Source organism: Pelodiscus sinensis, chromosome 27, assembly GCF_049634645.1.
Source record: "Pelodiscus sinensis isolate JC-2024 chromosome 27, ASM4963464v1, whole genome shotgun sequence".
Classification (NCBI taxonomy): Eukaryota; Metazoa; Chordata; order Testudines; family Trionychidae; genus Pelodiscus; species Pelodiscus sinensis.
The window spans coordinates 16,980,383-16,994,451 of record NC_134737.1 but is presented as its reverse complement, the minus strand read 5'-3'; the positions used below and the strand labels follow the sequence as shown (position 1 = coordinate 16,994,451).

Genomic DNA, 14,069 nt, shown 5'->3' with positions numbered 1-14,069 from the left:
GTAGCACTTTAAAGACTAACAAGATACCTAATAAATTGCTTGTAAGCAATCTGTAATGCTTCCTAACTGCCCGCTTACTGACCTAGTTAACCTAATCGTTTTTCACATTATCGCACAGTGAAAAACTACATGAGAGTTCTGAATGTAAGCGATTAACTTCCCTGCTAAAATAACACTCTGAAAAACTTTAAAATAAAACTAACACACAACACAAGAATCACCCTCACTTTCTTGAAGGCACTCGAAGCAGTAAGTAGCCTGAGCCTAACCCTGCACAGGGGCGGAGGATAATTTTGCGGGGCCCAGGGCAGCACAATTTCACGCATGCACCTCGGCAGCAGCTGACCGGAAGTAGCGTGTGTGGGGCGCGTGCGCGGGGCCTATTGAAGCGCGGGGCCCGGGGCAGCCGCCCCGCTCGCCCTGCCCTGTATCCGCTGCTGACCCTGCCAGTGGCTTTCTGTCTGCCATGAGGACTTTGTCCGTCAGGCTGCCCTGAGATTCTGTCCTTACGTAAAGGAGCGAGGTCTCTCTGAGCTGCTCTTCCAAATTTCACACAAGCCATTCAGCGGAATCCATAGATGTCAGGATTGGAGGCCGGCCTCGCCCTGGCAGACTGCCTCGCCAGTGTTCACAATCCCAACATCCCAACACGTGTAAGACTTGTAGTTGACAGAGCCGCGTTAATCCCAAGGCTCTGCTAGGACCTGTCGCACGTCCCCTCCGTGTCGCACATCCCCTTCACACTGGTGCACGTAAGTAAACTCCCTCTGCTCGGGCTGGGAACATTCGAGGGACACTGGTGGGGCCCACTCAGCTTCCCTGAGGTCAGCCCCGCTGGCTCGGGCTGTACGCAGGAGGCCTGCCTGAGCTGCACCAATCCAGCACGCAGCACTTTCCTCCTTCTCCCCCGGCAGCCTGCAACACTTCCTCTTCACTTTCCCCGGGAGCCCAGCCCGGGCGAGATTTGCTCACGCCCCGGACAAGAGCTACAGAGCGACCCGCTGCTCCCAGGTCTGCCCCGCCAGCCACATCTGCCCTTCCCAGCGCCCCAGACGGCCGACGGCTCAGAGAACGCAGCTGGGGCCGCCTGCTACCGCCTGGTCTTCCTGCTGCTTTCTCACCTGGCTGGTGGGACTCGGCAAGCCTGATGGAGGGGGAGCGGGGCAGCCGACTGACTGTGCTTGATCTCATGGCTGTGTTTGAGAAGCCCAGGTAAGGCATCGTTCCGTGCAAATCAGGGTTCAGCAGCAGGCGAGAGATGGTGACGAATGGGGCAGAAGCGAAGCCTGATGGCTGAGGCCCTGCTTCCCCGGCCCCACAGTGAGCCCTGGGGTGCTCTGCTGGGCTACCGGCATCTCCCACTGCTCCTTGCAAAGCTATTCAGTGCCAGGGCCAGATTTGCAACCCACCGTCCTGCGGCTTAGCAGACCCCCGATCACGGAACAGCCTGGCCGAGGCCGGGCCCACCACACCTCCCCCGGGCCCAGGAGGGACCAGGCCTGTGCTCTGGAGGAGTTCGGCCTCCACAGCCTCTCTGCAGAGACCGCCAGTCCAGGGGCTCAGAGTCATTGCGGGAGCTAGCTGTTGTCTGCTGTGGCCACTTGGCCACTAGGACCTTTGCTAAGGCCACAGTCCACTTGGATTTGCAGTGACTGCTCCCCAGGTATATTGGCACGTGTGCCCCAGAAACCTGCCCTGGGGGAAGGGCACAGAGTGTCCAGGTAGAGGAGAGAGGTTCCTTGTCTGTTGCCCTGGGAGGCTGCAGCTGTGCCTGGCAAAAGGGGTGAGACTCAGACTCTTTGGCAGACAGACAGGGGGATACTGCACTGAATGAGCACTCAGGAGACCTCTGGCTAGCCCTGGTTCACTGTATGCCTTTGGGCAAATCTCCTCTGCGCCTCATGCCTCAGTTTTGCCATCTTTGAAATGGGCACAGTCTTGCCCTTTTCTATAATATGCCTTGATCTGTGTAGCTGAGAGAGTCTCTCTAGGAGCTGCTGCTGCTGGCGCTTACGATATGGTACTGCACGGCTGAGGTGCCCGGTACAAGCCAGGAACCCGTGGGCAGGTGCTGGGCAGTCTGCGCAGCTCACCCCCATTTCCCAGGCCCGTGTTCCTGAGGTCAGGCAGGCTGTGACGGCGGAGGAGGCTCTTCGCCGAATGGCTTCACTTCGCTTTTTCAGATCAGGTCGCAGTTTGCCACAAGTTTCTGTCTTTTCTGGCCTAGTTCACGCCCCTGTGGTCTGTGGCTGCGCCAGCCGTGCCAGGAGTGGGTGCAGAGGAGGGGTCGGGACTTTGCACAGCTCATGTCTGGCTTTGTATTTTTCCATTTATTTAGGGTTTTATGCTGCTCCCCACCACCATGGTATCTGGCCCCTTCAATGGTAGATCAGTACCAGCCGTCAAGTGCCTAAAGGCCTTCGTGGAGACTGGCACATCCCTTTTCTAGGCCAAAACACAGCCTGGGGCCGAGGGGCTCACACACAGTGTCTTTGCTGGCGTGGTGGGGAGGCAGAGGGAGGAGGGGCCGTAGGGCTGTGGGCGGGTTGTCAGGGCGTGAGCAGGGCTCCCTGGAAGCTGAGCGCTCGGGTGACCGCCCAGGAGAGATTCAGAGCACCCCCTCCTTTCAAAGAGGAAAACTCAGCAGCTTCCTGCAGAACGTCAGACTCCAGATGCACGCAGGGGCTCAGGAAGTTTGTTCTACGACAAGGTGCCCTCAAACGCCCCTGCTTTGTCCCCCCTCTGCGCTGCTTCCTCCCGAGCCCTGAGCTGCACGCTTTCCCGCCACGCACAGCTGCTCCCAGATCCACACTTGGTCTCTGATGACATGGACGCGATCTCTTTCCTCGTGTGACCGTGTCCGACTGGCTCCTCTCCGGCGCGGCCCCGCAGGAGGAAACAGAAGTGCTGCCTGGGGGCTAGGGAAGCTGGAAATGAAACGTGCGTGCCGATTGTGGAACAGAAAAAGAGCTTGGCTAGGATCCGCACAGCACAGTGTGCCCAGGAATGGAGAAGTCCCCGCTGGGGTCGGGCCAGGCTCTCAAGGGGCCAGGGGTTGTGCGCAGGTGGGGTCCCAGCAAAGCGTGTGCAGGCAGGGGGCTGTGTACATGGCTGCTTGGTGAGAGCAGGGGGCTGTTCCAGGCTGTGCACACCCGCGGGGGCTGGGTCCCACCCACGTGTGGGAGAGAACGCGTGCAAGTCTGCTGCCTGCAGAAAGGGCCTGTGGGGGGCAGGCCTGCCAGGCTCCTGTTCCCTTTTCAGGAGCCGCTCTTCTTGGGACCCCAAGTTTCACTTCACGGAAAGCAACGTGCTCAGAGACACGAGCAGGAGCAGGGGTTGGGTTATGGGGGTAGGGGTGAGGCAGAGAGCAGGGGTTGGGTTATGGGGGTAGGGGTGCAGGAGCAGGGGTTGGGTTATGGGGGTAGGGGTGCAGGAGCAGGGGTTGGGTTATGGGGGTAGGGGTGCAGGAGCAGGGGTTGGGCTACGGGGATAGGGGTGCAGGAGCAGGGGTTGGGTTATGAGGGTAGGGGTGCAGGAGCAGGGGTTGGGTTATGGGGGTAGGGGTGCAGGAGCAGGGGTTGGGTTATGGGGGTAGGGGTGCAGGAGCAGGGGTTGGGTTACGGGGGTAGGGGGTGCAGGAGCAGGGGTTGGGCTACGGGGATAGGGGTGCAGGAGCAGGGGTTGGGTTATGAGGGTAGGGGTGCAGGAGCAGGGGTTGGGTTACACGGGTAGGGGTGCAGGAGCAGGGGTTGGGTTACGCGGGTAGGGGTGCAGGAGCAGGGGTTGGGTTATGGGGGTAGGGGTGCAGGAGCAGGGGTTGGGTTACGGGGGGGTAGGGGTGCAGGAGCAGGGGTTGGGTTACGGGGGTAGGGGTGCAGGAGCAGGGGTTGGGTTACGGGGGGGTAGGGGTGCAGGAGCAGGGGTTGGGTTACGGGGGTAGGGGTGCAGGAGCAGGGGTTGGGTTACGGGGGGGGTAGGGGTGCAGGAGCAGGGGTTGGGTTACGGGGGGGTAGGGGTGCAGGAGCAGGGGTTGGGTTACGGGGGTAGGGGTGCAGGAGCAGGGGTTGGGTTACGGGGGGGTAGGGGTGCAGGAGCAGGGGTTGGGTTACGGGGGTAGGGGTGAGGAGCAGGGGTTGGGTTACGGGGGGGTAGGGGTGCAGGAGCAGGGGTTGGGTTATGAGGGTAGGGGTGCAGGAGCAGGGGTTGGGTTATGGGGGTAGGGTGCAGGAGCAGGGGTTGGGTTACACGGGTAGGGTGCAGGAGCAGGGGTTGGGTTATGGGGGTAGGGGTGCAGGAGCAGGGGTTAGGTTACGCGGGTAGGGGTGCAGGACCAGGGGTTGGGTTACGGGGGGGTAGGGGTGCAGAGCAGGGGTTGGGTTATGAGGGTAGGGGTGCAGGAGCAGGGGTTTGGTTATGAGGGTAGGGGTGCAGGAGCAGGGGTTGGGTTATGGGGGTAGGGGTGCAAGAGCAGGGGTTGCGTTACGGGGGGTAGGGGTGCAGGAGCAGGGGTTGGGTTATGGGGGGTAGGGGTGCAGGAGCAGGGGTTGCGTTACGGGGGGTAGGGGTGCAGGAGCAGGGGTTGCGTTACGGGGGGTAGAAGTGCAGGAACAGTGGGTTGCGTTACATAACAAGTGCCTGTGTTGCATGGCGGGGGCGCGGGGTGGGATTGGCATGTGTTACGTGGCGGGGGCGCGGGGTGGGACTGGCCTGTGTTACGTGGCGGGGGCGCGGGGTGGACTGGCCTGTGTTACTTGGCAGGGGAGTGGGGTGGGACTGGCCTGTGTTACGTGGCGGGGGCGCGGGGGTGGGACTGGCCTGTGTACGTGGCGGGGCGCGGGGTGGGACTGGCCTGTGTTACGTGGCGGGGGGCGCGGGTGGGATTGGCCTGTGTTACGTGGCCGGGGGGCGCGGCGTGGGACTGGCCTGTGTTACGTGGCGGGGGCATGGGGTGGACTGGCCTGTGTTACGTGGCAGGGCACGGGGTGGGATTGGCCTGTGTTACGTGGCGGGGGCGCGGGGTGGGACTGGCCTGTGTTACGTGGCGGTGGGGCGCGGCGTGGGACTGGCCTGTGTTACGTGGCGGGGGCGCGGCGGGGGACTGGCCTGTGTTACGTGGCGGGGGCGCGGGGTGGGACTGGCCTGTGTTACGTGGCGGGGGGCGCGGCGGGGGACTGGCCTGTGTTACGTGGCTGGGGGCGCGGGGTGGGACTGGGCCTGTGTTACGTGGCTGGGGGGCGGGGTTGGACTGGCCCTGTGTTACGTGTCGGGGGCGCGGCGGGGGACTGGCCTGTGTTACGTGGCGGGGGCGCGGCGTGGGACTGGCCTGTGTTACGTGGCGGGGGGCGCGGGGTGGGGACTGGCCTGTGTTACGTGGCGGGGGCGCGGGGTGGGACTGGCCTGTGTTACGTGGCGGGGGCGCGGCGTGGGACTGGCCTGTGTTACGTGGCGGGGGCGCGGGCTGGGACTTGGCCTGTGTTACGTGGCGGGGGCGCGGGGTGGGATTGGCCTGTGTTACGTGGCGGGGGCGCGGGGTGGGACTGGCCTGTGTTACGTGGCGGGGGGGGTGGGACTGGCTGTGTTACGTGGCGGGGGCGCGGGGTGGGACTGGCCTGTGTTACGTGGCGGGGGCGCGGGGTGGGACTGGCCTGTGTTACGTGGCGGGGGCGCGGGGTGGGACTGGCCTGTGTTACGTGGCGGGGCGCGGCGTGGGACTGGCCTGTGTTACGTGGCGGGGGCGCGGGGTGGGACTGGCCTGTGCTACGTGGTGGGGGCGCGGCGTGGGACTGGCCTGTGTTACGTGGCGGGGGCGCGGCGTGGGACTGGCCTGTGTTACGTGGCGGAGGCGCGGGTGGGGACTGGCCTGTGTTACGTGGCGGAGGCGCGGGGTGGGACTGGCCTGTGTTACGTGGCGGGGGCGCGGGGTGGGACTGGCCTGTGTTACGTGGCGGGGGGCGCGGGGTGGGACTGGCCTGTGCTACGTGGCGGGGGGCGCGGGGTGGGACTGGCCTGTGTTACGTGGCGGGGGCGCGGCGTGGGACTGGCCTGTGTTACGTGGCGGGGCGCGGGGTGGGACTGGCCTGTGCTACGTGGCTGGTTGGGGCGCGGCGTGGGACTGGCCTGTGTTACGTGGCGGGGGGCGCGGCGTGGGACTGGCCTGTGTTACGTGGCGGGGGCGCGGCGTGGGACTGGCCTGTGTTACGTGGCGGGGGGCGCGGCGTGGGACTGGCCTGTGTTACGTGGCGGGGGCGCGGCGTGGGGACTGGCCTGTGTTACGTGGCGGGGGCGCGCGGGGTGGGACTGGCCTGTGTTACGTGGCGGGGGCGCGGCGTGGGACTGGCCTGTGTTACGTGGCGGGGGGCGCGGCGTGGGACTGGCCTGTGTTACGTGGCGGGGGCGCGGCGGGTGGGACTGGCTGTGTTACGTGGCGGGGGCGTGGGGTGGACTGGCCTGTGTTACGTGGCGGGGGCGCGGGGTGGGACTGGCCTGTGTTACGTGGCGGGGGCGCGGCGTGGGACTGGCCTGTGTTACGTGGCGGGGGCGCGGCGTGGGACTGGCCTGTGTTACGTGGCGGGGGGCGCGGCGTGGGACTGGCCTGTGTTACGTGGCGGGGGGGGGTGGGACTGGCCTGTGTTACTGGCTTGGGCTGGCACTGAGCAAAGGGATGAGACTTTGTCTTCTTGCATGGCCCTAGGGCAGACGCGCCCTGCGGGACCCCCAGCGCAGAGCCAGCCCCGCCCCCTGCCAGCGGCCAGGCCCTCGGCTCCAGGCTCCCGTGGGGACGTGCTGCTCTCGTGCCCGGCAGGCGGGGAGGCGCCGAGCAGGGGAACCCAGCGTGGAGCGGAGCCGGAGAGGCCCAGCCGGAGCCGCCCCGGCATGAGGAGCCAGCGGAGGAGAAGCCCCCGGGCCGGAGAGGACTCAGCCTCAAGTGCCTCAGCTCCTTCCGGGAGCAAGATCAGCAGCGACGCCTGGCGCACACGGGCAGGGGGGGAGGCCCAGCTGGGCAGCGAGTTAGGCCCTGGGGGCAGCAGCAGCCAGGTGGAACTGCCCTCTCCCTGGGCGCTCACACCGGGGGGGGGGGGCGCTGTCAGCCCTGGGAACGGGGGGGGGGTTCCGATGGTGCGCGGCCCCCCAGACACGGCAGCGTTGGCGTGTCCCTCACAGCTGGGCTGGGGAGGACGGACCCTGAGGCGTGGCCCAGCCCTGCCACTGACTCTCTGTGAGCCTTGGGCGCATCACTTCATCGCTTCGGGCCATGCTAGCAGGGATGCCGCTCCCGCCCCGGGGCCCGCCCAGCCACGTGCAGGGAGCGTCACGGATGCAGGAAGCAAAACTGCTGCCACTCTATGAGCTCCCCCCAGCCTGGCCGGACACCCCCCCCCCTTCGCTCCCCCAGCCCAGCCTGACCCCCCCGTCGCTCCCCCAGCCCAGCCTAACCCCCCCCGTCGCTCCCCCCAGCCCAGCCTAACCCCCCCGTCGCTCCCCCAGCCCAGCCTGACCCCCCCGTCGCTCCCCCAGCCCAGCCTGACCCCGCCCTCCCCCGTCGCTCCCCCAGCCCAGCCTGACCCCCCCCTCCCCCGTCGCTCCCCCAGCCCAGCCTGACCCTCCCCCCCGTCGCTCCCCCAGCCCAGCCTGACCCCCCCGTCGCTCCCCCAGCCCAGCCTGACCCCCCCTCCCCCGTCGCTCCCCCAGCCCAGCCTGACCCCCCCCTCCCCTGTCGCTCCCCCAGCCCAGCCTGACCCCCCCCTCCCCTGTCGCTCCCCCAGCCCAGCCTGACCCTCCCCTCCCCCGTCGCTCCCCCAGCCCAGCCTGACCCCCCCCTCCCCTGTCGCTCCCCCAGCCCAGCCTGACCCTCCCCTCCCCCGTCGCTCCCCCAGCCCAGCCTGACCCTCCCTCCCCCGTTGCTCCCCCAGCCCAGCCTGACCCCCCCCTCCCCCGTCGCTCCCCCAGCCCAGCCTGACCCCCCCCCTCCCCGTCGCTTCCCAGCCCAGCCAGGCCCCCTCCCCGCCCTCTCTCTGAGTGCTAATGAATAAGGGGCTGCCTGATTTCACGCGCCTATGGCCAATGGGAATTGCCCGCGACCCACCGGGCTAACATCGTCCCTGGCCAAGCTGGCCAATGCCACAGACTTGCCAGCAGGCCCCTGGCTCTCGCCCCTTGTTCCCAGCCACGTGAGCAAAGCCCTTTCTCCTCTGCCGCCACGCAGGACCCCGAAGAAAAGAAAATTGCCCTGGAGCTGCTGGAAACGGAGCGAGCCTACGTCCATCGCCTGCATCTCCTGGACCAGGTCAGGGAGCCGACCGGGCCTGGCTTGAGCTGCAAGGCCCGAAGATCTGCCGGGACCGTCCGGCGTGGGCAGGGGCCTGTGGGCCTCTGACCGGTTGTCCCTGGCAGCTGAGCGCTTGGGCAGCCGCCCGGGAGAGAGCCAGGGGCCGCCAGCTGGGTTTGTGGTGCCCATTCATGTATGCCTGGGTGCACATCACAAAATGCATCCCACACAGCGGAAATCAGGTTGAGGGACCATTTCTGTGCCCCCCGCCTGGGCACCCCAGGAATCTCTCCTCCGCAGGCCCAGAGCATCTGAGGGGAGAATCGCAAACCGTTGGGCAGCAGGGGCCCAGCTCCCTAGGCCAGGGGGCTCTGTCTTCACTGCACCACAGTCACTGGGGGCAAGGCCACAGCCCAGAGCTTCAGCCGGGGAGGGGGGCCTGCACCCTGCTACCCCAAGCAGCAGCCTCAGCCCCAGGCCCCAGCTCGTCTACAGCCCCCCGGTAGCCCCCCTCCCCACCAGGCTGTGACCCACTTTGGGGTCCTGACGCGGGGCCTGGCCTAGCCCTGGGAGGCAGGGCCGGGGCTTCCCTCCGCACGGCTCCAGTGCTTCCGAGCCTGCACTTGCCCCGGGCTGCAGCGGGAGCCCGTCTGTCCGTCCGTCCGTCCTGCCTGCAGGGCGCGGGGGGCGGGGGGGGCTGAGCCCCACTTGGGAACAGCCGGCCCCGCTTGGAAAACCTGTCCCAGGCCCTGCTCGGCCGGCGGTTCCTGGAGACCAAACTGAGCCGCCTCTGCTCCGACCACTGGGCCTCCCCCCCCGGACAGGCTCACCGGGGCTCTGCTCCGACCACTGGGCCTCCCCCCCCCGGACAGGCTCACCGGGGCTCTGCTCCGACCACTGGGCCCCCCCCCCCCGGACAGGCTCACCGGGACTCTGCTCCGACCCACTGGGCCCCCCCCCCCCCGGGACAGGCTCACCGGGACTCTGCTCCGACCACTGGGGCCTCCCCCCCCCCGGGACAGGCTCACCGGGACTCTGCTCTGACCACTGGGCCTCCCCCCCAGGACAGGCTCACCGGGACTCTGCTTCCGACCACTGGGCCCCCCCCCCCGGACAGGCTCACCGGGACTCTGCTCCGACCACTGGGCCCCCCCCCCGGGACAGGCTCACCGGGACTCTGCTCCGACCACTGGCCCTCCCCCGGGACAGGCTCACCGGGACTCTGCTCCGACCACTGGGCCCCCCCCCCCGACAGGCTCACCGGGACTCTGCTCCGACCACTGGGCCTCCCCCCCCGGGACAGGCTCACCGGGACTCTGCTCCGACCACTGGCCCCCCCCCCCCGGGACAGGCTCACCGGGACTCTGCTCCGACCACTGGCCCCCCCCCCCCCCCGGGACAGGCTCACCGGGACTCTGCTCCGACCACTGGCCCCCCCCCCCCCGGGACAGGCTCACCGGGACTCTGCTCCGACCACTGGCCCCCCCCCCCCCCGGGACAGGCTCACCGGGACTCTGCTCCGACCACTGGGCCCCCCCCCCCCGGACAGGCTCACCGGGACTCTGCTCCGACCACTGGGCCCCCCCCCCCGGACAGGCTCACCGGGACTCTGCTCCGACCACTGGGCCTCCCCCCCAGGACAGGCTCACCGGGACTCTGCTCCGACCACTGGGCCTCCCCCCCCCGGGACAGGCTCACCGGGACTCTGCTCCGACCACTGGGGCCCCCCCCCGGGACAGGCTCGCTGGGACTCTGCTCTGACCACTGGCCTCCCCCCGCCGGACAGGCTCACCGGGACTCTGCTCCGACCACTGGGCCTCCCCCCCAGGACAGGCTCACCGGGACTCTGCTCCGACCACTGGGCCCCCCCCCAGGACAGGCTCACCGGGACTCTGCTCTGACCACTGGGCCCCCCCCCAGGACAGGCTCACCGGGGCTCTGCTCTGACCACTGGGCCTCCCCCCCAGGACAGGCTCACCGGGACTCTGCTCCGACCACTGGGCCCCCCCCCCCGGGACAGGCTCACCGGGACTCTGCTCCGACCACTGGGCCTCCCCCCCCGGACAGGCTCACCGGGACTCTGCTCTGACCACTGGGCCCCCCCCCCGGGACAGGCTCACCGGGACTCTGCTCCGACCACTGGGCTTCCCCCCCCGGGACAGGCTCACCGGGACTCTGCTCCGACCACTGGGCCCCCCCCCGGGACAGGCTCACCGGGACTCTGCTCCGACCACTGGGCCCCCCCCCGGACCCCCCCCAGGCCTCGCTGGGGACTCTGCTCCGACCACTGGGCCTCCCCCGCCGGACAGGCTCACCGGGACTCCTGCTCCGACCACTGGGCCTCCCCCCCCGGACAGGCTCACCGGGACTCTGCTCTGACCACTGGGCCCCCCCCCCGGACAGGCTCACCGGGACTCTGCTCCGACCACTGGGCCTCCCCCCCCCGGACAGGCTCACCGGGACTCTGCTCTGACCACTGGGCCCCCCCCCCGGACAGGCTCACCGGGACTCTGCTCCGACCACTGGGCCCCCCCCCAGGACAGGCTCACCGGGACTCTGCTCCGACCACTGGGCCTCCCCCGCCGGACAGGCTCACCGGGACTCTGCTCCGACCACTGGGCCCCCCCCCCCGGACAGGCTCACCGGACTCTGCTCCGACCACTGGGCCCCCCCCCGGGACAGGCTCACCGGGACTCTGCTCTGACCACTGGGCCTCCCCCCGGGACAGGCTCACCGGGACTCTGCTCCGACCACTGGGCCTCCCCCCGGGACAGGCTCACCGGGACTCTGCTCCGACCACTGGCCCCTCCCCCGGGACAGGCTCACCGGGACTCTGCTCCGACCACTGGGCCTCCCCCCCAGGACAGGCTCACCGGGACTCTGCTCCGACCACTGGGCCCTCCCCCCCCGGACAGGCTCACCGGGACTCTGCTCCGACCACTGGGCCTCCTCCCCCCGGGACAGGCTCACCGGGACTCTGCTCCGACCACTGGGCCCCCCCCCCGGGACAGGCTCATCGGGACTCTGCTCCGACCACTGGCCTCCCCCCCCGGACAGGCTCACCGGGACTCTGCTCTGACCACTGGGCCTCCCCCCCCGGACAGGCTCACCGGGGACTCTGCTCCGACCACTGGGCCCCCCCCCCGGGACAGGCTCACCGGGACTCTGCTCCGACCACTGGCCCCTCCCCCGGGACAGGCTCACCGGGACTCTGCTCCGACCACTGGGCCCCCCCCCCCGGACAGGCTCACCGGGACTCTGCTCCGACCACTGGGCCTCCCCCCCCGGGACAGGCTCACCGGGACTCTGCTCCGACCACTGGCCCCCCCCCCCCGGGACAGGCTCACCGGGACTCTGCTCCGACCACTGGCCCCCCCCCCCCCCGGGACAGGCTCACCGGGACTCTGCTCCGACCACTGGCCCCCCCCCCCCCGGGACAGGCTCACCGGGACTCTGCTCCGACCACTGGCCCCCCCCCCCCCCCGGGACAGGCTCACCGGGACTCTGCTCCGACCACTGGGCCCCCCCCCCCGGACAGGCTCACCGGGACTCTGCTCCGACCACTGGGCCCCCCCCCCCGGACAGGCTCACCGGGACTCTGCTCCGACCACTGGGCCTCCCCCCCCAGGACAGGCTCACCGGGACTCTGCTCCGACCACTGGGCCTCCCCCCCCGGGACAGGCTCACCGGGACTCTGCTCGACCACGGTCTGGAGGCTGACCCTGGCCCCCCCCGGGACAGGCTCGCTGGGACTCTGCTCGACCACTGGGCCTCCCCCGCCAGGACAGGCTCACGGGACTCTGCTCCGACCACTGGGCCTCCCCCCCAGGACAGGCTCACCGGGACTCTGCTCCGACCACTGGGCCCACCCCCAGGACAGGCTCACCGGGGACTCTGCTCTGACCACTGGGCCCCCCCCCGGACAGGCTCACCGGGGCTCTGCTCGACCACTGGGCCTCCCCCCCAGGACAGGCTCACCGGGACTCTGCTCCGACCACTGGGCCCCCCCCCCGGACAGGCTCACCGGGACTCTGCTCGACCACTGGGCCTCCCCCCCCGGACAGGCTCACCGGGACTCTGCTCTGACCACTGGGCTCCCCCCCCGGGACAGGCTCACCGGGACTCTGCTCCGACCACATGGGCTTCCCCCCCCGGGACAGGCTCACCGGGACTCTGCTCCGACCACTGGGCCCCCCCCCCGGGACAGGCTCACCGGGGACTTCTGCTCCGACCACTGGGCCCTCCCCCCCCGGACAGGCTCGCTGGGACTCTGCTCCGACCACTGGGCCTCCCCCCGCCGGACAGGCTCACCGGGACTCTGCTCCGACCACTGGGGCCTCCCCCCCCCGGACAGGCTCACCGGGACTCTGCTCTGACCACTGGGCCCCCCCCCCCGGACAGGCTCACCGGGACTCTGCTCCGACCACTGGGCCTCCCCCCCCGGACAGCTCACCGGGACTCTGCTCTGACCACTGGGCCCCCCCCCCGGACAGGCTCACCGGGACTCTGCTCCGACCACTGGGCCCCCCCCCAGGACAGGCTCACCGGGACTCTGCTCCGACCACTGGGCCTCCCCCGCCGGACAGGCTCACCGGGACTCTGCTCCGACCACTGGGCCCCCCCCCCGGACAGGCTCACCGGGACTCTGCTCTGACCACTGGGCCTCCCCCCGGGACAGGCTCACCGGGACTCTGCTCCGACCACTGGGCCCCCCCCCCTGGACAGGCTCACCGGGACTCTGCTCTGACCACTGGGCCCCCCCCAGGACAGGCTCACCGGGACTCTGCTCCGACCACTGGGCCCCCCCCCAGGGACAGGCTCACCGGGACTCTGCTCCGACCACTGGGCCCCCCCCCCGGGACAGGCTCACCGGGACTCTGCTCCGACCACTGGGCCTCCCCCGCCGGACAGGCTCACCGGGACTCTGCTCCGACCACTGGGCCCCCCCCCAGGACAGGCTCACCGGGACTCTGCTCCGACCACTGGGCCCCCCCCCCGGACAGGCTCACCGGGACTCTGCTCCGACCACTGGGCCCCCCCCCAGGACAGGCTCACCGGGACTCTGCTCCGACCACTGGGCCCCCCCCCCCGGGACAGGCTCACCGGGACTCTGCTCCGACCACTGGGCCTCCCCCGCCGGACAGGCTCGCTGGGACTCTGCTCCGACCACTGGGCCCCCCCCCCCGGGACAGGCTCGCTGGGACTCTGCTCCGACCACTGGGCCCCCCCCCCGGGACAGGCTCACCGGGACTCTGCTCCGACCACTGGGCCCTCCCCCCGGGACAGGCTCACCGGGACTCTGCTCCGACCACTGGGCCTCCCCCCCCGGACAGGCTCACCGGGACTCTGCTCCGACCACTGGGCCTCCCCCCCCGGACAGGCTCACCGGGACTCTGCTCCGACCACTGGGCCCCCCCCCCCGGGACAGGCTCACCGGGACTCTGCTCCGACCACTGGGCCTCCCCCCCGGGACAGGCTCACCGGGACTCTGCTCCGACCACTGGGCCCCCCCCCCGGGACCAGGGCTCACCGGGGACTCTGCCTCCGACCACTGGGCCCCCCCCCCCGGGACAGGCTCACCGGGGACTCTGCTCCGACCACTGGGCCCCCCCCCCGGGACAGGCTCACCTGGGACTCTGCTCCGACCACTGGCCCCCCCCCCCGGGACAGGCTCACCGGGGACTCTGCTCCGACCACTGGGCCCCCCCCCCGGGACAGGCTCACCGGACTCTGCTCCGACCACTGGGCCCCCCCCCGGGACAGGCTCACCGGGACTCTGCTCCCGACCACTGGCCCCCACCCC

At 69.7% G+C, this 14,069-nt stretch overlaps 1 protein-coding gene across 1 annotated transcript in view; it reads left to right on the top strand.

The window, feature by feature from the left end:
- The first annotated feature begins 407 nt into the window (after positions 1-407).
- Positions 408-14,069, top strand: part of FGD2 (FYVE, RhoGEF and PH domain containing 2) — a 31,558-nt gene continuing 17,896 nt past the window's right edge. The window contains 4 exon segments of the mRNA XM_075909998.1: positions 408-1,212; positions 6,692-6,944; positions 6,946-7,035; positions 8,204-8,284. Of these exon segments, the coding sequence (XP_075766113.1) occupies positions 1,148-1,212; positions 6,692-6,944; positions 6,946-7,035; positions 8,204-8,284 (489 nt within the window). The 5' untranslated portion in view covers positions 408-1,147.